Source organism: Polyodon spathula, chromosome 2, assembly GCF_017654505.1.
Source record: "Polyodon spathula isolate WHYD16114869_AA chromosome 2, ASM1765450v1, whole genome shotgun sequence".
Classification (NCBI taxonomy): Eukaryota; Metazoa; Chordata; class Actinopteri; order Acipenseriformes; family Polyodontidae; genus Polyodon; species Polyodon spathula.
This window is the reverse complement of record NC_054535.1, coordinates 101,658,550-101,682,946: the sequence shown is the minus strand read 5'-3', so window position 1 is coordinate 101,682,946 and position 24,397 is coordinate 101,658,550. Positions and strand designations below refer to the sequence as shown.

Genomic DNA, 24,397 nt, shown 5'->3' with positions numbered 1-24,397 from the left:
GACTCCTAATTGCAGTAGATGTAAAATGAGGTGTCACCAAAGCTCGAAGAAAGAGCGGTAGCTCCAAGTTGTTTCAATATGGAATAGCCGCGTCAACACATTCCTTTCTAATCGTATTGATTTTCCTATGAAAACAAAGTGCGCTCAGCAAGAAGTGCAGTGTACAGCATTGATAGTGACAGTATATTAATAAAAGGGACAACAAGCACATAGAAACCAGGACATTTAAGATACATATTAACGTTATTTGAAAGCTTCTGAATCCCATTCTGACACCACATGTAGCAGGATAGCGTCCGGAATGAGACTCTGACGCTTGAAAAGCTGCAGCGAAAGTACTGGTGGCGCACGTTTATTAAACCCACAGGGGGAGAAAACAATAATAAACAAACAACTAGAGCATGAGGGTCAAAATAGAGTTTACACTAAGTAATACACACTTGTGGGCTGGGCATTAGCCTTCAGTACCATTCTGAAACACCAACACAATTCCAAAAACTCACCTAAACTCCCTCCATCAAACAAAGAATTGTATTTCCTTTATATACATGTGGCCATTCCCCAGTTAGCACCAAAGACCTAATTGAGGAATGGCCACACCTGTGATTGTTGGCAGGGATAGATTTAACCCCGTCCCTGCCAACCTTGTATTCCCCCACACACTATTTCCATATGCAGGGCTTTCACCCTGCCACAGACTCCTGATGCATAGCAGTTTTATCCATTCCAGGTTTTACGACACAGTGTGTATATATAGGTAACAAGCTCAGGTGTGTCTTATTAAACTCCTTTTGTCCATTATGATTAATTAAATCAGGGTTTTAGTTCACTAAACCCCTTCACTATGTTGGAGATGGTTACTGTTTAGCCTAAGACAATGTTAATAAATATAATCCTTACCGTTGTGCGAGTAGGGGCCAGTGTTGCTGGTTTGGACTTTTAGAAAAGCATGTTAAAATGAACAAACACTGTTTTTTTTCCCCTTTACAGCAAGCTGAGAAGAAGGCTCAAGCTGCAGCCACCACGTCAAAGGCAGGAGGTAGACCTGGAGTGCAGGTAAATTGTACATTCATTGATTGTAGCTGATTGTTGTAAATAAATTGAAATACATATGCAACAGGCAGTGTTGTGTGATACACTGCCATTCCACTGGTGACATGAGAGGAGGTTAGACAGTAAAAGCAGGACTGCAGATGAGCCTGGCTCTGTTACATTTTTAAGGTGTTTGCGGTGCAGGGTCGCCGGTTTGCCACAGTCTCCGCCCAGTTACATATATATACAGTGTCATGAAAAAGTATTTGCCCCCTGTCTGATTTTCTGCATTTTTGCACATTTTTCACATTGAATTTGGTCAGATCTTTTTGTGGGTTGTAGTGGTATACAGAGGGAGACTGAGAGAAAAAAATGACACCAAAGTTTGATGCTTCTTTCATTTGTTTTGTGTGCAAGGTAATCAAACATGCAATCTTCAGGTGTGAAAAAGTTGCCCCCCCTAGTTAACTCAACCCAGTTGAAGGGATAGTTAGGGTCAGCTGTTTGAATACTTTGGTTAACAATCAAGTCTGATTCGGGTCAGCCCTGCCCAATATAAATCTGACTAACTGCGGCCCTTTCCATCAGAGTGAAGTTATCAGCGCACAGGTTCTAGAGGCACATCATGTCACTTTTAAATGCAGCCGTGAGAATTCAGGGTAATGAAACTTGCTGAATTCAGTGTGAGTAGTGAGTATGAGAATTTCTCTGTACCTGCGGATTGAGGTCACAGTGCTCCGGGTTCTGCTTCATCCCGAGGCACATGTTCCAGGACCATTGACGCTTCCAGGATCTTGTACAGTCACTATCAAACTGCAGAACTGCAATTGAACTATTTTTCTCTATTTAGCACAAGCAGTTCAAAGTAGGCATTGCCACGTCTGCTGCGTTTCGCAGATTTTCACGTACTCTTTTTATTCGGTCTTATTTATTTTCTGTTCACTCTGCACACACTCTTAACTCAGGGGAGACGTTAGGAGGACAGAGATGTTATAAACTCCTAGTGGTTTTATGTTCGAGCACTGGATGAGCTGTAAGTATGTCCATATAACCTTTTATTTAATCGGAAAGAAAGACACTCAAGACTCATTCATTTTAAGTTTTACGAATCGGAGCAATGCTCTTTCGCTTTATTAAAATGCTTTTAATATTGGAAAGGTAGGTTGATCAGACCACCAAATTCCAATACACGCAGTCTACAAGCACCCACTTCTACATTTCAGTTTCATTCAATATAACACTCTCTTAAAACCAAAACATAGTTTCAAAACCTTATAGCAATACAACCAATACATGTAAGATATAACAATGTTAGTAATATGCTTACCTCCTATTATAAGGAAAAGTAGCGTGAACAAAGGAATCAGTCTGGTGGAGATCTGCAAGTGATGGACCACTTCACCCTGTCAAACAAAGGTCTGGATTGTGGTGCCCCTTTGCGAAAAGTGTGAGTTTTTATAGGATTCGTCTCCATAGGAATACATGGAGAATCTTTATCAAGTCCAATTCTTATCTCTTTGGCACACAACAGCCTAAAAATTTAGAGCCTTGTGTCAGCAACTTTTCAAGATATGACACCTGGTCCACACATCCGATCATGATCTCACCCGCTCATTTCTCGACCCCTCCTTTATCTAAAAAGTTAGGTGAAACAAAGAAAATAATATTTTGAATATGAGTGTTGTTTGAAGTATATACAACACTAATGTTACTGTTGAATATATGTGTTGTTTGAAATATATACAACACTATTAGTTATGATTATGTTGATTATATGTATTAATGTCTAATAATATATTCCCTCATGCCATTCTATTCTTCAAATTAGTTTTCCTTTTCTCTTTACAGGCGTGTGCTTAACAGATATTATAGGGAACTTCCATCTTATGTTTTTCTAATGTAGAGTTAAGATTGTAATGTCTCTGTCCTATGAGTTTCCTAACAGCACGAATTCAGCTAAACTGCGGACGACCTCCTATTTTTTTCAGCGGCACACAAACCAGCTAAAACCGGTTTTAACAAGGTTTTTTCCAATTTTTCTGTGGTGAGAAGACACTCTAACCTTGACGCTGTTTGATAAGAGAACTCCGCTCTTCATGCCAACTATCCCTTCACTTTCTGGCATGACTTTAAGACAGGCTCACAGCAAGTTATAAAGTTTTTACTTTCTTCCAAAACCTATCCTCTACTTTTAAAATTACTTTTTATTATTTGTTTAAGCTTCTTATTTTATATTTCAAACAGCATCTCTTTATGTTGCATCATCTTTTGGAGTCAAACTAGACAGTTTATTCCCTATAGAACACGATTACTAACTATTTTAAATGTAAACTTATCTTGATGAGAAACAATTGCATGTATATTATTATAACAGGCAGTGTTAAGCATATGGTCTTACACGCACAAATACTTTATAGAGAAAAGCAAGCATATTAAACCTTATTTCAACATTTAACAACATTTTCTTAGGCTAAAAAGGGTGCTGCAGAAACTTAGCATTCAATTCTGGGAATCAAGCCCATCTTGATAAGAAACCGCCTAAAAACTGGCCACTGCCCAAAAGCTGGCTAGGTATGAAATTATACCAGTTTCTCACTGCATTATTTTATACCAGTTTCTTACGGCATCATTTTATACCTAAAGAACGCATGATTTTCACAATTATTGATTAGAGTAGCATTAAACATTACATTTGATTACACATTTACATAATTTTCCAAACTAAAGATTATACAAACACTACAAAAGATTATAACACATATTATTGCATTAATACATTTCATTTTAAATTCTCCAATCCATGTCCGGGGTTTCAGCTCACTCCCAACAAGACTCCACTTCGGTCTCAGGTTCCACTCGGGTAGGCTCAGCGAACACGACAATAGGCTCTCGAATCCATCGTCTCGCATCACAGGTGTGAGTCGCCATGGCCTTGACTTCGTACCTACAAGACACTTGTACACTCTTAGCAGGGACACCTTCCTCACATTCTAATTTTCCCAGATGCGCCCATTTCACTAAGTGACCTTTTCACAACTCATGCTCTTTTTGGGTTTACATTTAAATGAGAGAAAGAAACACCTACAGAATCATTGCATTCAAACAAGATTCTATAGTGTTTAGCCAAATGACTGCATGCCGGACAAAGTCTGAGCCCAGTCACTGATGACTTGCTTTGGCACATATTACATGCACAATTAACAAGAGGATTATGTTTTAATTTATGTGTCAGGGTTACTTCTGCACCATGTACAATAGTTCTCGATCTGTACACACTGTTACTATACATTTCTTTCTGCTCACATAGAGACACTTTAGAAGGGATGCCATTCATCCAGAATACAGTAGGGGGCCAAAACTCGCTGTTATTCACATCAGCAGGCACCCAACTTATAGTTCGTTTATCATCATCAGTGGGCAAACTCAATACAACTGAATCTGAATCAGTTGATGAACCATGAGCCTTAGCTACTGAGATTCTCCATACAAAAGGATTCAGTGTTTTACTGACCAGCCTAGCTGATTCAACGTTATTTGTGACAGTATGATCCCAGAGCATATTGTGTAGCGTTTTGCATCACCCTAGAGAATTAACTAATTTAGCTTCATAGTCGAATGAAACCTGCTGAATAATGTTACTATAAGTTATTGAATTACATTCCACTTTGGTTTGCCCTATACTAAACCTAAAACTGATACAAATTGAAAATTGTGACATTTTAAAATCTAACATGAAATACTCTACTACTATTATGGCTTCCGGTAGGCTTTTGCTATGTAATTTTGTAGTTTTGTTTGATTACATGATAAATGAAATAGTAGAATTTGAGGAGGCTGTGTGTTCCAGTGGTTAAAGAAATGGGCTTGTAACCAGCAGGTCCCGGGTTCAAATCCCAGCTCAGCCACTGACTCATTGTGTGACCCTGAGCAAGTCACTTCACCTCCTTGTGCTCCGTCTTTCGGGTAAGACATTGTTGTAAGTGACTGTGCAGCTGATGGATAGTTCACACAACCTAGTCTCGTATCTTGTAAAGCGCTTTGTAGTGGTGGTCCACTATGAAAGGCACTATATAAAAATAAAGATTATTATTATAAAATTCTAGGTGATGCAAAACTACGTAATTATAGCCAAAAGTGTCATTGTCCTCATTTGAGGACAGGCTGCTTTGTAATTTTTTGTAGCATTTTTAGCTGGCATTTACCTGTTTTTTAAATTCTCTTTTAACAATATTCTTATGGTAACTTACATTAATTTTGTTAACTGCAAAAGTTGTGTAAATGTAACTTAATTCTGCATGTATTGTCTGTCAGTGTGAGGCGAGAGTGTATTAAATGGAATGTCCAGACAGTAATTTATATGTACAGAAATAAAATAATTTATTATCTATACACAACAAAATAATTAAATAACAAAAGAAAACAAAATGGTGTGAGGGAAGGAGTGCAGGGGTGAAATCCAAAACAAACCGTGATGACTTGTCTTTAATCGTCTTCGTGTCAAACCATACATAAACAAAAAAAGACAAAAGAAATGTTAGTGTTTTCAAAAAATCCCGCTGCACCAAACTAGTCTCTCCCTCCACTCGTTACTCCGCCTATTTTACTTTCGGACCAACCCCGAACACAGTAGTACGTTCCCTTTAGTATGTAATGTCCCGCCTCTGTAGTCAGTGGAACACCAATCCCCAACTGACAAGTGTCCTTATCCTTCACTTGACTCCAGTGGCTGGAATTTACATACTCGTACTTCCGCCCCTCACCAAGGTGCCGCCCCTCAAAAAGATGACTTTTGCCATGGTCACGAGATCTTGGTAAGGGAAGTCCCGAGTTGGTTTGATGCCATCTACTGTCGGGAGGCTGAATCACAGACTGAAATCCCTTTGACTCATCACATATCCCACCCCTCAGAGTGGAGCCGAAGGAACACTCGGAAACCTCTAACCCTTCCCTTTTCCCTCCCTCCCGGGAAAAAAAATCAGCATTTTGATGTAACTTACCTGCACGATACCTTATTTGAAAGGCGAAGGGTTGGAGCGCCAGGTACCACCGCGTAATCCTAGCGTTTGAATCCTTCATCGTGTCTAACCACTTTAAAGAAGCGTGATCTGTGATGAGTACAAAAGGTCGTCCCAGAAGATAGTATTTTAAAGATTACACTGCCCATTTCACTGCCAGGCATTCTTTCTCCACTACCGAATACCTCTGTTCTCTGGGCAGTAACTTCCGACTGATGTATAGTATTGGGTGTTCTATACCATCTCTCTCCTGGGACAGAACCGCCCCCAGACCAGTCTGCGATGCATCTGTCTGCAGGACGAACTCTCGGCTGAAATCCGGGCTTATTAATGCTGGGGCCTGACTCAAATTAGTTTTAATAGATTCAAAGGCTGTCTGACACTCTGCAGTCCACTTAATTTTATTTGGAGCGTTCTTTTTAGTGAGATCAGTGAGAGGGGCGGCTATAGTGGAAAAGTGTGGAATAAAGCGGCGGTAATAACCAGCCAACCCTAACTGTGATCTCACCTGGGTTTTCATGGTAGGTACCGGTGAATCCAACAAAGCCTGGACTTTTGAAACCAACGGTTTCACTCTACCCTTACCCATTATGAAACCTAAATATTTAGTTTCTTCTTTTCCAATAGCGCACTTTGCCATGTTCGCTGTGAGCCCCGCCCTCCTCAGAGACTGTAAGACGGCTTCTAATCTAGTCAAATGTTCTCTCCAGGAAGAACTATAAATGACTACATCATCGATATACGCAGCTGCATACTCTCGATGAGGTTGTAAAACCTTGTCCATTGGTTTGATGCCATCTACTGTCGGGAGGCTGAATCACAGACCGAAATCCCTTTGACTCATCACAGTCAGATACTTCTGTGAGGTTAATATAAAATAAGAAACTGAAGTATAAATACAACTTTTGTGTTCAGATATTTTTCAAAGAAAATCTGATTTGGCACTTTCTGGATTAATATCAAATTTACCACAGTAAAAGCACAGCAAAGTGTAGAGTAACAAAATGTGGTTGTAAAGTATGGTAATATATTCTGGTAAATATAAAGCATACTGGAAATAGGGAGAAGAGCTGATTAAATGTTAAATTAGCAAGCACACTGCATTCAGGCCTGTTTTATTTATTGTTTTGGCATTGCTTGCTTAAATGCTTTCCACAGCTTATCAGTAAGATGAGCCTTCAGGTTTTTAGTGTGAAAGCAGGAATAATGGTCTGCCTCCCTCTAGCGTTTCCAACCCTGCCCTTGAACGTGAGGCAAGATAAATAAGCGTGTTCTACAGCTGCCAAAAACATTGTACAAGTCGGTGCATGTCGTTTGACAACACTGATAAAATACTACTTCTCTAAAACATGACTTTCCTCTTCAATAACCAGCATGTTTCAGTCTCTGCTTTGTCAGTCATAGGTTGGTACAATGGTTGGACAAAATGGAAATGTAAGTCCTGGATATGCAGCACATAGTTTTGTATAAATGGAAATGTAAGTCCTGGATATGTAGCTGTGGCAAAGTGGTGAGTGAGTACATGTAAGTGCAGTGCCAGTAAGAATCACACAGACAATTACGAACAGGTCCAAGGGTGTTTATTGACGTTAAATGCAATGTCCAGAGCCTTATGGCAAACACCTGTAAATAATAAATGATGGAAGTGAATACAGCAGCGTGTATCACTGTGTTTGTAAAAATCCCACGGGTTTGACCCACAACCAAAAGTCCAGTTTAACACACAAACACTAAACACAAACACAGTTCTTAGTGACAGTGAATAAGTGCTAGTGGTGTAAATACAGTTCTCTGTGAAATGCAGGGGTGAAAGTGATGTCTGGGTTTAGGCTGGCTTTCGCTACAGCTCCAGATCGTGCAACTGGTAGTCTGTTAAAAAACAGACAACAGTTAACAAACACTAACAACACAAGACAAAACTTGTGGTTCACAATACGGCAACACAGACTCCTTGTAGGTTCACTAACCATTTACCAAGGAACAGAACACTTACACTATGCTCCCTATTTCTATCCTTGCTGACCCCTAGGTTAACGAGCGCATCCGCTTCTCCAATCCTTGAATGCCACGCCGTTTCCCGCCCGAGCCATAGCTCCACCCCCCTCCTAAATGACCAAGTTCCACCTACCCTAAGGAATAAATTGTCGTGCCATTTAGCTAAGAGTACTCTGTTCCTTTTACACAGCACCCTCACACCCGCGAGAGGGAGATCTAACACCAAGAATCATTCTGTCTCTGTCACAGTAGCACATAGTTTTGTGTAAATGGGCTGTCCCTCACATATTTGATATGCTGTTAGAATCCCCTACTTGTATTCTGTGATATATAAAAGCTATATCTCCATGTTGCAAGTTGGTTTGAGTCACAATGGGCAGGAAATCTGATGGGCTGTTTTGGTAGGCTGGCTCTCAGTTCGTTTCTATAGTTTTTCTGATAAACAGATTCTCCAGACATCCACCCAAAGCTTTTCTGAAAGAGCGGCTGAGTTTTATTAGATAGGAAAATCCAAAAGCACCCCTTGAAAAACCCACACTGCGTCTTAAATGTTTCCTTCTTTGCATATTATAAATTATACGTTTTTCATCTTGACTTCCTTTTCCTTAAATACAATACACAGTAGGATCATCTTGTGGAGAAAGGGTTTAAAATAAATTATAGTGACAGTTGAACAGGGTCATTTTCATTGCGAAAAAAAACAACTGATCATTCATTTTGATTAACAGATCAACAACAGAACACTGTAGAACAGAAACATGTAGATGCATGGTCATCGGTGCAGTTTATAATTGAGCTATACAGTATCGGTGCAGTTTATAATTCAGTTATACAGTATCTGCAGTTCATAATTCAGCTATACAGTATCTGCAGTTTATAATTCAGCTATAGAGTATCTGCAGTTTATAAATGATCTATACAGTGACTGCTGTTTATAATTCAGCTATACAGTAACTGCTGTTTATAATTAGGGCTTCTGTTTTTCGTTTTTTATTGATTTTTCAGTGCGTATTTCAGCTATTTTCAAGTTTTATGTAAATTAATTTTTTAGGGGGCTTACATTTTTTATATACTGTTTGAAATTTTTGTTTTTGGTTACTTTACAAAATGCTTGACCATTTTTCTGTCAAAATATGTAATGTATATCTAGATAGATAGATTGTGGCAGGGCAAGTCCCTGCCTGAAGAGAATGTGTTGGTGGTTGGCAGGGATAGGGTTAATGTCTGTCCTTGCCAGATCAATGTGTGTGGGTGTGGCTGTGTTTTCATAGCCACAGGTTTAATTAATTGTTGGTTCTAATTTGTTTATTGATTTAATTAGTGTAACCTGCCTGGAATTAGCAGGCAGGTATATTACAGGGGCAAAATGTTTGTTCAGGGCAGTTTGGGAGAAGGAGAGAGGCTGTCAGTGTGGAGAGACTGATGTGGTTGAGAAAAAAAAAAAGTAAATAAAGGTAGTATGTAAACCTTGTTTTGTTTTTTTGTTTGCTTCCAAAATTGTTTTCCAGTCGGTTAACAGCTTAGTCGTCCGATTTTTAGGGGAAAAAACTGTTCAGTTTAGTACTCGTTGTGGGAGTTAGGTTATTGTTTTTTTTTTAATTTTATTTTTGCAAATAATAAAACGGCATGAAAGTGTTTAAAAACTTTAATTTCTGGGTCTATAATTAAAAACCCTTGTCTTTAGCGTGGCTGATTTTAGTTAATGCTTTACATGAATGACTGTGAAATCAAGGTGTTGTCCAGCATGTTTCGACAGACACTCGCTGTGTAGTTCCTGTATTATATTGTTGGGATCTTCACTACTCTACTTTTCAACCGGCTGTGTTTGTTTCACATTGCTAAGGCTCGGATGTTTCTTTTATGCTTTTCAGAGTCTGTTGCAACTTGAATAATCACTTCTATAATGTACTTGATTTTTACAAATTTCTCTATGCACTATGTGTATGTATATATAGTGTGTGTGTGGATATGTATGGTACTATGGTCACTGCTTTTTAATTCTATGTGCAATGTTTTGCTGCGTTTGATTGTACAGCGGTTCTAGGTTGTAAGTAACTGTAACTCCCACATAAGACTTTTAGCCCCTAAGGTACACTGAGAAATTGACCCTTGTAAAAGTATATCAAAGTTAATAAAGCAAGTGGAAAACTGCAGAATGAATATGCCTACTTCCATGGTAAACATTTATGGCTCTCCAGAACCACAGCTTTTGCTGTGTCTCTGTGTGCAGTAGAAGACACAAGTCCAATTTAGTTTTTTTTGTACTGTACACTGATCCATATCAGATTAATAGTAAGCTTTGATTATCACAAAGTCTTTGGACTGCCAGTAGTTTAACTTGTCCAATGTAAAAATAAATAAATAAAACACATTCTGGAATCCCCCTTGACCTGTAGGCATTTAGCAGACTTGTATGCTCACTTTCCAGCAAGCTTTGCTTTACCTTCCTGGCATAGGAATGTGACACTTTCATACTCCTGTGTGTGCATTGCCAGGAAATGTGTAATCAATATCTCCCTCTGCTGGCTGGTGGAACGCATCTGCAGTGTTGATGGAATGCTGCCACCTGTTGATGACCCTGCAGAATTAATCTCATCACTAGGGAGACTGTCAGATGAGAGGATTCTTTGCCAGTGCAACCCCCTGTCATGTCATCAGAGGCATTCAGCACAAACAGTGGCATTGCAGTCAATCACTGGCCTCCAGTCAGGGCTAGAGTTCCATGAACTTCAACATTTACTGTTGATTTATATTACATGGGCAGGTGTTTGAGTATTGTAATAATATACAAACCTTGTAACAAAGTATAAAGGTACGGGAAGTTATTAAACCACAACTGAACTGTTGCCCTAGATTTATTTTCATCTTTTCAGATTGCATTTCAATAGAATTCATAATTTAAAAAAAAAAAAACAATAGCATTCAAAGTTGGCTTTGTGTTGCACAAACATTTATAGCACTGCATACAAGGCAGGCAATCATTAAACAGAAACATCAGGGTTTTCTTTTGTGAGTTCTGTCAACCAGGCTTCAATATTTACAGTGTGGAAAAGGTACTGCAAGCCCCTGGTTTTCTTTCATGGCTAGATAAATGAGGCTGGCTGGTTAATTATAGTTAACTTTACTTCAGAGAATCCTGCAGCTTTGCTATAAATAAATCGCCTGCTAGCTAAGCTCAAGGCTGCAAACTAAGGGGGCCTAGCTGAGCCTGTAGTTTCATAACCCTGTGGTACACTTGGCAGTGAAAGGCAGGGAATGGTTTTCATTACAAGGTGTTGATGTTTAGGTTGCCATGGTAAACAACAGTCTCACTACAGATTGGCTGCTGACCGATAGTTATGAGTTTGAAATCCTCCCGTTACCCAATACACATGATGTAATGCAGTTAGTTTCCTGTCTGAATTTGTGCTTGATGAATTTTTAAAGCACAGGGACTTCTGTGCTTAATAGACAGAGAGCATTGTTTTTGGCTAAATACCCTGGCTATGCTTGTATTATTTATATACCTGGTGCATGCAGATTCTCAGGACTGGGTCCTATGTGGCTATTTTAAGACCACTGTTCTCAGGGTGAATATATCTATCGCTTTAAGCTTTTTATTACAAAGCATTAAGGTAGAGGATGATCCCTTATTTGTCAGGTGATTTAAGAAATTGAACAACTCCTACATGTGAAAGCATATATACACTGTAACTGTCTGAAATAGTATGGGGTCTTTCTAACTCAATAGGAGCACAACCGGCTATGGCTGTGACTGACGTGAATTCATTATTTTTTAGCAGAAAGCCCTTGAAACAAACTTTTTATAACACTAATTTTATTTCTGTAGGTTAGTCCCACACAAAATCATTCCAAGAGTTGTATCTTTGGTCAGAAGTATTAACCACCAAAATTAGGCATCACCCCAGCCGCAGTTTTCAGGTACCCCTGCTGACCACTTATATATATTAGTTCTGGGACAGATATTCGAACAAACATTTTTTTAATGTAGTTGGATACAAAAATCAGATGTTCGTATTTGCTAGAAATGACAAAAATACCTTGCACTTATTTACCACCTCACTAGAAGTTTCGCTACAGTTTAAAAAAAATAGCAAATGAAAAAGCTCAGTGTGATATGTGAGATTAATATAAAAAAACACAGAATCAACACAGCAGCTCTTGAGCCTTTGTTTAAAAGTTTGACAGCAAAAAGTAAACAAACCAAATTATGTGCATGCAAACTTAGTGCGCTCTGTGTAAAGCCACCTGGGACAAAAATGCATTGTGCTGCTTTGCAGCGAGCCAGATCTCATAGAAAAAAGGCAAGCATGCAGTACCCAACTTCCTGAAAATATTGTGGAGTGATTTTTAATATTTTTTATATAGATTGTATATATTGTCAAAGCTTGAGGTTAAGGTATATTTGGTAGCATTTTGCTACCCAAAACTCTTAATTTGCTGCTAGTTTTATTTTTTTATGCAGCAGCATTTTTCTGATACCTTATGCTGCAGTATATATGACCGACCCTGAGTGAACACGTACAGAATTACCGGGATTAGTTTTTTTTTTTAACATGTACATTATTAGTATATTTTATAACGCTAGAAACCATTGCTAATAGAGCTTCCCGATAGATGAGTGAAGTTTGTACCGGCCCATGTAGATACGTGTGAGGCCCACATATAGACCAAAGATTTTATAAAATAACAGGCAGTGACCTAACAGGGTATTACGGTTATTCAGTGTCTATAATAAGCTAATTTAACCTGTCATGGAGGTTATTTTGTTATAATGTTAACGCTAGTTTCACCCACGCTAAAAATGAACATATAATATATAGAATGCTGGAATTAGTTTTTTTTTTTTTTTTTTGATAGTTTCCTTTACAAAGGTGTATGATTTTGTTTTGTACGATTACCGAAATCTCCGTCAACAACTGAAGACATAAGAGGATAATTTCGTGCCACTTAATTTGCATAGTTGAAACCGAACCTGGTTAACCGTACTGATGGCATATCAAAGGCTTTGGTGACAGGTATGGATGCATTCGTGTAGAACTTGAGGATAAAACCAAATACATTTCGACAAATAATTATATTTGTTCCATTACTTAGTCACGCACAAGGTGGTGTGACTGCTTTAATATACTTCAGTGCTGACAGCATCCGGGGATTGATTCATGTATCCGAACACCAAGACAATCAGCCCATTGTATTCTCTTCTGAAGGTTTCAGCCCTGAGTTCCCATTAGCAGTGTTATTAAGCATACTATTCTGGGGCCACCCACTTTACTATTAATATTTTAAAGGACAGAGTGGGTGCGCATTGTGTCGGGGCTGTACTAATACTGAAATATCCCTTCCCATTGATTAATGCCGTGGCCGAAATGCTACTTGGGGGCCCTGTTAACAAGCCTTTATCAGTTTTATTTTCATGAAGCTGATCTTGACAGCTATTTGCTTCTTCAACAGGACTCTGAACAGCTTTTGAATCACAAACCTTGTTTAATAAACTTTCTTTAAATAACTGAGTTCAGGCTTTGGGACTAGTCCCCACGTTTCTTGTTGGTTTTACCTATAATTTCAGGAAGGTTTGGGCTGAAGACCATGCTTCCTTTCAACTCACCTGTTGTGCTACACTGTGTCTAGAGCAAAGGAGGTTTTGCTAATCATTAGGGCCCAACATTGAACCAGAAGACCTTATAAAACACTGTGTTCAAACTGATCACAGGAGCTCAGTGCAGAGATAATTGCAGGCATGATCTCAACTGGTCACACCCAGCTCTGTATCCTTTGTGGTAACATGGGTGACTTCATAAATCTTACCCATGTGCACAGAGGATCAGTTTGGAGGTAAACAGATAATTGGAGCTTATGATTTACATCCAGGATATCTTTGTGCGCGAATCCCAGTTCTAATTATCCACTGTGAAATCTTGTGCAATCTCTTACACAGCTGTAAAACTGGGTAGAAGGGACCTGCTCTGTACTGTAATGATGCAGTCTAGCTGTGCTCTGCAGAGCAGCATTTAAATGTTAACTGGATTTGCTGTATGAAAACAAATGTGCATTTGCATTGAAATCGTGCTCTGCAGTTGCGTTTTGCTGTCCTGATGTGAGTTTCCTCATTTGTCATCTCTGATCGGAAACTTCAGCAACATTTAAAGTAATAAAACATGCAGGGTGTGGCAACAGGGAACTATTGGGAAATGAAGTGTGTGCACTGTGAGGAAAGGGACCATATTCAGAAAGATGTAACTTGTGACTTATTATTTAAAGAATTTCTTATGTAAAGTCTGTTTCGAAGGAGTAAATAAAGCTGTGAATGCATGTAGACTGTTGAAGGCAACAACAGCTGGACAAACTTTTTTAAATGTAAGCTGATATTTTATACACTGTACCCCGCTAGTCCTGCCCCATAGTCTTTTTTAATCTTATCTATCACCGCCATAAAAGGCAGGCAGCTTCCTGTCTGATTTCTCAGCAGCGCAAATTTGCTTGCAAAACACATGGACAGTTCTGAGCTGGAACAGAAAATCAGCAATCGCATGTACTTTAATGAGCTTACAGGAGAGAGTTCCTCCGCGGCGGAGGCAAGCATTAATAAGCATTAGCAGATTAGTTTTCAGTGCCAGGGTGACGATATGAAACACAACCAAACCGGTAACAGTTCTGATGCAAAGCTTCAATACAGTGAGCATGACTGCTTCAGAGTTACTCTCTTGCAAGCTTTTCATGACTTTCTACTGTAGCTTTAAAGGCTGGACAACTATCTACTAGGGTATATCTGGTCTGAATGTGGTAAACAAGACAATGCCCCACCCTCAGTCCGAATTGAAGTCGACACCAATGTCAGATTCACATGCATTTTGTATGTGGTTGCTTACTTTATTTTATACTCCCATGTGTTTAATTAGCATTGGCTTTGACCAGTTCTGATCGCTTTCAAAGGCATGCATTTAAACTCAGGAAACTCCCCTAAACTACACTAATATACAGCCACAGAGCATAACACAAGACCCAATCACTGGATCAAAGCAGAGAGAAGCAGCTGGAGAGCACACAGCGGAGCTGTCCTGAGACTCAGCAGAGAGACGCAGCTGGAGAGCACACAGCGGAGCTGTCCTGAGACTCAGCAGAGAGAAGCAGCTGGAGAGCACACAGCGGAGCTGTCCTGAGACTCAGCAGAGAGAAGCAGCTGGAGAGCACACAGCGGAGCTGTCCTGAGACTCAGCAGAGAGAAGCAGCTGGAGAGCACACAGCGGAGCTGTCCTGAGACTCAGCAGAGAGACGCAGCTGGAGACAGAGAACACAGCGGAGCTGCCCTGAGATGCACAGCAGGGATGTTCTGTTGCTGGTGTTTCATGATGGAATGAGTCAGCAAACCTTCTGTTTTTACTACTGAAGTAGTTTGCTAAGCTACAGCAGAGGAAGGATGGTTGTTCTTCAAAAATGTAGTACTAGAGGCACAAAACAATTATATCCCTAAAGTAGACAAATCTAAATGTAAAACTAAATTGCCAAAATGGTTTAATAGATCAATAAAAAAAAATAGATCAATAGATCAATTAAAAAAAATATTCAGCGAAAAAAGGCACTTTACAGAGCATTAAAAAAGGACCAAAAAGAAAGTACGCAGAAAGAGTACACAGAACTGCAAACGCAAGTCAAAAAGGAAGTTAGAAAGGCCAAGAGAGAAATAGAAATAAACATTGCTAAGGGAGCTAAAACCAATTCCAAAATGTTTTTCCAATATTACAACAGCAAGAGAACATTCAAAGAGGAGATTAAATGTTTAAGAGATACAAATGGCAAAATCGTAGATGAAGAAAAAAAAATAGCAAACATGTTAAATGATTACTTTTCACAAGTTTTTACAAAGGAAGATACTGACAACATGCCCCACATGTCATCCAGTTCCTGTCCAGTTTTAAATAACTTTAGCATAACTGAGGCAGAAGTGTTAAAGGGACTAGGAGCTCTTAAAATAAACAAATCCCCTGGGCCGGATGAGATCCTCCCAGTAGTACTCAAAGAAATGAAAGAAGTAATTTACAAACTGCTAACCAAGATCATGCAGCAGTCTCTTGACACAGGGGTGGTACCGACAGACTGGAAAATTGCAAACGTAATACCGATCCACAAAAAGGGAAACAAAACTGAACCAGGTAACTACAGACCAGTAAGCCTGACTTCTATTATATGCAAACTTATGGAAACTATAATAAGATCCAAAATGGAAAATTACCTATATGGTAACAGGGTACTGGGAGACAGTCAGCATGGTTTTAGGAAAGGGAGATCGTGCCTAACTAACTTGCTTGATTTTTTTGAGGATGCAACATCCATAATGGATAATTGCAAAGCATATGACATGGTTTATTTAGATTTCCAGAAAGCTTTTGACAAAGTCCCGCACAAAAGATTAATTCTCAAACTGAACGCAGTTGGGATTCAAGGAAACACATGTACATGGATTAGGGAGTGGTTAACATGTAGAAAACAGAAAGTACTGATTAGAGGAAAAACCTCAGAATGGAGTGTGGTAACCAGTGGTGTACCACAGGGATCAGTATTAGGTCCTCTGCTATTCCTAATCTACATTAATGATTTAGATTCTGGTATAGTAAGCAAACTTGTTAAATTTGCAGACGACACAAAAGTAGGAGGAGTGGCAAACACTGTTGCAGCAGCAAAGGTCATTCAAAATGATCTAGACAAGATTCAGAACTGGGCAGACACATGGCAAATGACATTTAATAGAGAAAAGTGTAAGGTACTGCACGCAGGAAATAAAAATGTACATTATAAATATCATATGGGAGATATTGAAATTGGAGAAGGAATCTATGAAAAAGACCTAGGAGTTTTTGTTGACTCAGAAATGTCGTCATCTAGACAATGTGGGGAAGCTATAAAAAAGGCTAACAAGATGCTCGGATACATTGTGAAAAGTGTTGAATTTAAATCAAGGGAAGTAATGTTAAAACTGTACAATGCACTAGTAAGACCTCATCTTGAATATTGTGTTCAGTTCTGGTCACCTCGCTATAAAAAAGATATTGCTGCTGTAGAAAGAGTGCAAAGAAGAGCGACCAGAATTATTCCGGGCTTAAAAGGCATGTCATATGCAGACAGGCTAAAAGAATTGAATCTGTTCAGTCTTGAACAAAGAAGACTACGTGGCGACCTAATTCAAGCATTCAAAATTCTAAAAGGTATTGACAGTGTCGACCCAAGGGACTTTTTCAGCCTGAAAAAAGAAACAAGGACCAGGGGTCACAAATGGAGTTCAGAAAAAGGGGCATTCAGAACAGAAAATAGGAGACACTTTTTTACACAGAGAATTGTGAGGGTCTGGAATCAACTCCCCAGTAATGTTGTTGAAGCTGACACCCTGGGATCCTTCAAGAAGCTGCTTGATGAGATTTTGGGATCAATAAGCTACTAACAACCAAACGAGCAAGATGGGCCGAATGGCCTCCTCTCGTTTGTAAACTTTCTTATGTTCTTATGTTCTTATGACATTTTAATTGCATGTTGCAAATCTGAGAGCCTTGTGTTTTTTTTTTTTTTTTTTTTTTTTTTCAGTTTTGTCTTTTCTAAGAAAGTGTTTTTTTTTTTAAGGTTTTCTGAACGGTGTACAACAGGTTAATATTGATTGTTCAACTTGTTTTGTTGTTTGGAGTAAAGTTACAGAATCAGGCAGAAATAATCTAGAGAATTTCCATCGCATTCTTTAAGAACACGCATCTGGTAAAATGTGTTAATGTAAGCAGTGGCTGGCTGTGACATGTTTTATCTATTAACATGATCCACTTCTTTGGTATATACCATTTGAAAGAGGATGTGTACAGCCATACCTAGTTACATTTGTTGATAAAAGCAGTCAATATAGGGGGGGGGGGGGTACCTGGTAATCCTAAATGTTGCAACTGGAGGGATAATTTCTGCAAAGGTGACAAAACAGAGGACAGTTTCATTGTCGTGTTTGCAACAATGCAAGTGTTTTTGTTTTATAGGTGGAGTATGGCAACTCTCTCACTGAGCACCGGGGTGGAAGAGCACACTTATAGTGGCTAAAAAACAAACAAAAAAAAACAGCTAAGGGAAACTACAGCTCTGCTTTACACACAGCATTGGAAATCTGTCAGAAACTGTAAACACCTGCTCAAAATTGCTATAAAAATTTAACAGAAGTCACAAAGTGGGTTAAAGTAGCATTGAGTGTATTGCTACATGTATAAAATGTTTACAGGTTTGTAGTACCTAACTTGCGTTTAACTACAGTGTGCATAATGCAGTTCAAATAAGGGCTGTTGTATCAAGTGTAACAAGGTTGGTCCACTAGAGGGAGCTTTTTAGGTGATTTACTATATTTAGGGAGAGTTGTGAACTCTGAATCACAAGATGACCCTTCCCCCTCACACTTTCTGTCAGTGCCTTCTAGAACATGTATGATACTGATCATTTCATTGTGTTATTTTAATTTGTTTTTATTTATATATTGTCTTTAATTCCAATTTTATTACATTTTTGATCTTAGTTTTTCTAGATTTACTATTAAAAATTATTTTTTGTCAGTTTCTGTTTTATAAAATTTTGTATCAGACTGTTTTTAATTTAATGGTTTAATTGTTCTTTTTATGTGTGTGTGAAGTGGTTTCAGATCCTTGTGATGAAAGGCGCTATAGAAATGTGAATTGTATTGTAAAATTAGAAAATATATTTTTACTGAAGAAAAATCAGCATATTCGCATTTTCCTGTTTTTTTATTTCAGCAAAAAGCACCGGGCGCAGCAGCAGGTTCTGCAAGCCAGGTAACAGGTCTTGTTAGATTACACCTTGTAGCAATTTTTTTTTTTTTTTTTTTTGTTCCTGGGTAGTAAGTGTTATTTCCTAATTGCTTATGCCTCAAAAGTATAGAAAATGGCTATTATTCCCCACAAACTTTGCTTTTGTGACCAGGACAGGTAAATTTCAAAATATCACTATTTCCAATGAGAAAACGGGCGCTTTTGTGTCTTTTCGTTCACATAAAGTCAGAAAAAAACAACATATGAATCCAAATTAACATGTATTTATACTAAAGTAATACAAACATGACTACAAAAGATTTAGAAGTGTAGCTTACAGTATAATTGTAAATCTCAAAAAACTACTCACTTCTAAATCTAATACATGTTAATTTGGATTCATATGTTGTTTTTTTCTGACTTTATGTGAACGAAAAGACACAAAAGCGCCCGTTTTCTCATTGGAAATAGTGATATTTTGAAATTTACCTGTCCTGGTCACAAAAGCAAAGTTTGTGGGGAATAATAGCCATTTTCTATACTTTTGAGGCATAAGCAATTAGGAAATAATACTTACTACCCAGAAACAAAAATTGTGTTACATAGTGTTATTAAAATGTTGCATTGAGTTGGACATGTGCCAATGAGACGACGCCTAGATACTATACACTGGCTGCCATGCCCTGTGTGTCATGCTGCCTTCTGTTAAGTGCTGCTTGAGGAATAAAAAAGTGGTTGTAGCTAATTCAAATAAATAAATAAATAAATGCTTATCCAGTGATGAAACTTAAAGGACGTTCTTTAACACTTACTAGGAATGGAGTCATTGTGAAGACTGGAATAACGGTCTAAAATGAAAAGATATCTGACGCACACACATGATTTAAAGTTAATTAGTAGAGCTGTGTCTTCAGTCCAACTGGACTCCCTATGCATACAGAGGGGGAACTTCTCTTCCCTTACAATGTGGAGGATGGTCAGGAAAGTGCATTGCAGATACGAGACAATACACAACCACGGAGTGCAAGTTGAACACAGCCTCTACAATGAGAAATCCACAGTGGTGACTTAAACTTTTCCAGTATATTCTTTGGGTGTTCCAGTATAATGCCAGTCTGGTTTATAGAATGTTGTGTGTTGACGCATTCTCGGTAGGAAGTGTTCCCTTGTATCATGGTCCCAGTGTAAATTATGACAGGTTGCAGCAGCAATGTGTTTACTGTGTGATCGTTCTGAGAAAGTGTGATCCTGAGGGTAATGCGATCAGTGCTTCAAAGTAGAGAGCACAGCTGAAATATCTGGGAGAAGGACTGAGGCTTGTGTGCATTCTTAAAGAATATTTCCAGTCAGCTCTTTCTGTTCACACCCCAGAATCAACCCCTATCATTACATACACGCCTCTGGCAAGACATAAAGTATAATTGTTACTTCCCTGGCATGTCATTTAGCATAGCACATTACATACTGTGGATTCATTCCACAATTATGGAGAACCTATAAGTAAGGCTATTTTTTCACGGTTAACACAGATTTCACGATTTCTGTGAAGTTTGTGTTATAATAACTGTAGAGAGAAATGATCAATTTTTAATGGGACAACACTTTATTTTCCTCCTTTAATAAATATTATGTTCGTGAAAATACCGATTTTTTTTATTTATTTTTTTAGACCATGATGTGCTGGGAAAAAATCCAGCCCTACCTATAAACTTTCATCCAGAGTTAAAGTGCTAAACAGAAAGCAGGTTTGAATTTGCACAATCTATTCAGCTGTCTGCTTGAATTCACGAAGAGACAGAGATGCAAGGATGTTTCTATATTTATTTAGTGCACATTAGTGTTTTCAGTCAAGCATGAATCTAAATGTTCATTCAGCTTTCCTGAAAAGTTCATTGTTTCATTCGTCTCTGCTGATTCTTTTTGTGCTGTCTTAATATTCCTGAATCTCGTGCTGTGTTGTTGTGAGGTTCTAAACCCCATTTATAAGCGTGGCTCTTTGTGTGGTAAAGGACAGGTGCTGCAGGATTATCTCGAAAGGCCTGTCTCCTGGCATTTTGTATTGAGAAACAGACTCCTCTATGTAAACACATGCACTGAAATGTGATCCTCATATGGAGTTGGCAAAGGAAATTTAAAAAAGCCCAGTTGGTTTTGTTTTCTGCAGTGAATACAGAGAACAGCAGCATATGTTGGAAACAATGCAAGTGGCATGTACACGTCCACACTCTGTATAGTAACCCTCTCGTTGTGCCCAAACGCACAAGAAGGCCAGGTTAGGGAGAATCAGTAATACATTCTTGTTATTGGAGAATGAGCCATGAGACAGAGAGAAATGGTTTCCGTGGCTACATGTTTGTTGCTGCAGACAAACATTAAAGGAGGTGCTGGTTTGGCACTAGCAGCTGTTTTTAAGAATTCTGACAGTGACACTGAGACTTACCTGTTTACATTTTTGCCACTCCTAATTGAGCACTCCTGTTTGGAACCCCACCCTTCTCTCACCTGTACAGAGAAACCTGCTTTTTTGTTTATTTTAACAAAATGTTCTTCTATTGGAAGTTTCCTGGGTTACCAACCACACCTTGTCCAGCATTCCCTGCATTACATATTTATTAATATGAGGAAGGTGCATCAGATTTTATTGAAATGGTTCTTTTACTATTTCATGGTATTTGCAGTGATTCTCAGTGGTTCAAATTCTTTAGACAAGCTCAATGCGGCTTCCAACCAGGTAAAGGCAGACGTATTGAACAATGATAGGAGCTCGACATGGGAGCAACAGACCCCAGAAAATGGGTAAAAACAAAGCAATCTCATTGTGCAGCTGCTCTTTTACAATGAATAACATACAATGTGCGCCAGCCTGTCCTGTACTGCCAATAAAGATATTCATACTACTGCTGTGCCTGTGAGACAGACTGCTCATTAAAATCCTTTGCACTCATGTGAATATGAGAAAACGGTCTATAAGGCATAGCGAGATCTGAGTGGAGTGAATCGGGCACATACCCCATGCCAGACTGTATTGCATTTAAAGTGCAGCAGACTCTTATTCTCCCCACAGTGACAGCAGGGTAGATTATAGACACTCACTGTAGTGCACCTGGAAGAGTGGTAATGGTTAGAAGAAAACCCTTGGTAAAGAAAAGTAAAGCTCTGTTGTAATCGTGTGAAAAGCTTGGTAAACCACATTTGTTAAAGTCGTCCTGTTGACTCTTGTTCCAGGTGGGGAGAGCAGAGGTTTTGTATAATGTGCTGTGTATTTAAAACGCAGGTCTCTACTTGTGCTGATGCATATGACATCTTGGGAAGAGTGGGGGATGGGGACACACAGTGCTGTGATTTGACTGAGAGCAGGTCTGCTGTGCCACTTTGATTAGTATCTTTGGCAGACTGCAGTGTCACAAGTTTTTCTTGTGTCTCTTGCTTTATACACTGCTGTGGTTTGCACTCACACTAGTTATATTTAGCTGGTGCAAGCAACTATGTGCTGTGTTCCTGTGTGCCTTTTTCCTTAAGGGGCAGGGTTACGGCAGTGAGGGTCGGGGAGATGGTCAGTTTTAATCCGTGGGATTGGCTGTTGAAGTGACTTCTGGGATGCAGGGAGTGGTTTCCTGCTCAAGCTGCTGTTTTTTGGTCAGAAAGTATTTGCTCTGTGGGGTGTGAGAAAACATTTAAACATCCAGGGAAATCAAGGCACCTTTTCTGGAGTATTGTGGAATTGAACTGGGAACTGAAAGGAGGCACGCACTAATGGTATGTGGGCTTTTCTTTAGCTTTCTGCCTGTTCATCCTTTGTAGCGAAGTCTGTACAAGCAGCAGGATTAATGGTATGAAAAAAGTAATTTTCCTGCCTTGTACATGAAAAGTATTTTGATAATATCATTGAGCACAGTATGTAGTGTTATAACTTTAAAAAGTCAGAAACTAGTCATTTTGTACTACTTCAGATTTTAGTTGCTTCCAGTAGAACATTCACAGTTCAGTAAGCTGCTGACTTTTTTAATAATTTATTTTTTTAAAAACTTAAATATATATTTACTTGGTGCATTTTTCTTTCAAGAAGAAAATGGTGCTGATTTTACACACAAGGAAAAAGCTTAGGAAATCGTTCTGTTCATTGACCCGACTGTAACTATCAGTCATTTTTATTTCCCATTTCATTTAAACTGCTCTGCATATATCCATGTAACTGAGGAACCATACATGTCACCAGGGGTTTGCAAGGGTTATTGAATAACTTGTAACAGAGTTTTGTCAGTTCAGACTGACGCTATGTTAAGTTGTAAAGAACATTTCTAGTTAGACCAACTTGCAGAAGGCACTTGGTCCTGTTCAGCCCTCGTATCGTCAGTTTGATTTGCTGTGTTGTGCCTGTGTCGTTGCAGTGCTGTGTGCCGTGTTCTTCTTCTGTTTGTATTTGTAAGAGTTTCCTCATCCTGTTCTGCACACATGCACTGCCATGTGGAAGGGTGGGGTCAGGGGAGAACACTGTTTCCACACTTTACTCGCAGCTTTTAAAGGAAAGCCAAGCTGGACGTGTTCAGCAGTGCTGCCGTGTTGCTCGTGCTAAAACAGTAAGAGATCTGGTTTAAACTGCAACACATGAGCAGTGAGTAGTTTTTATTTTTAAACCAAAAAAAAAAAAAAAAAATACTATTCCCTTATAGGTTTAACTTTATGAGTTTGCATTGTAATTTTGCATGTTACCAGTGTTTCCATTATGCATGTTTATTATATTGACCAGGCCACTTTTTTATTGATGTTAAGACTGCAAAATCGTGCCTTCCAGCACAGCTCCTCTCACTTCCACTTGTTAGCAGAGATGCAGCGTACTGGAGATATCATTCCAGTCATATGGTATGGCCACTTATGACTGAGGCAGCATGCCTGAGTACTGAAATCCACCCTCCTCTACTACTATGAGCAAGCTGCAGGGTTTGGACTGGTGACATTCTGTGCACTTTGTTGAACAAGAGCCTGTGGGATTTTTTAATTTTTTTTTGGATGGATTTATCTCTTGCAACAATGTGGATATTTGTTGTGTAAACCCAGTGGTTGTCCTCTTTACAGAGATCTTGCATCTCATCAGTTTAATAAGTTGCAAGACAGTATGACATTGGAAGGGAAGTTGTACATGGCACAAGTGCTGTGCAAAATAACACTTTGCTGTAAATGTATAGAGTGGATTTGCAGGATGCTTTTGGGGAGGAGGGGTGCTTGATAGCTTAAGAAATCATAATCCAAAATGTATTGGGTAAGAAAGAATGCATTGTGATGGCATGCAGAAGTATTTAAAAAAAGTGAATTGATCTTTAAAACTAGTATTGCAGAGTGGATAATGACTCCTGTGCTCTCTAGTTTACCAAGTTGGCATGGATGTGTCCCTTTTAGATCTTCGTCTGAGCCAAAATGGATGTATTTCAATATGGAAATCTGGGTTGGGACAAAAAAAAAAAAAAAAGTAAAATCAGCACAAACAGTATGTATACAATTCAGGGTTGTTGTATATTAGTGTGTTGCTGTATTGGAAGATGCTTAGGTGTGGTGCACAGTACAAACCGGTGACATTTGCTG

The 24,397-nt window shown here is 38.9% G+C and overlaps 1 protein-coding gene across 16 annotated transcripts in view; it reads left to right on the top strand.

Moving 5' to 3' along the window:
- The window catches only part of LOC121305674 (calpastatin-like), a 99,112-nt gene that overhangs the window by 4,176 nt on the left and 70,539 nt on the right, over positions 1-24,397 (top strand). For 11 of the 16 annotated variants that reach the window (XM_041237458.1, XM_041237416.1, XM_041237442.1 and 8 more), the window contains exons 2-3: positions 991-1,056; positions 18,806-18,844. In XM_041237458.1, coding sequence (XP_041093392.1) covers positions 991-1,056; positions 18,806-18,844 — 105 coding nt within the window. Of the gene's footprint in view, positions 1-990; positions 1,057-18,805; positions 18,845-22,214; positions 22,577-24,397 lie in introns of those variants that run through there. The other 5 variants (XM_041237434.1, XM_041237398.1, XM_041237408.1 and 2 more) reach the window with 3 other exon arrangements.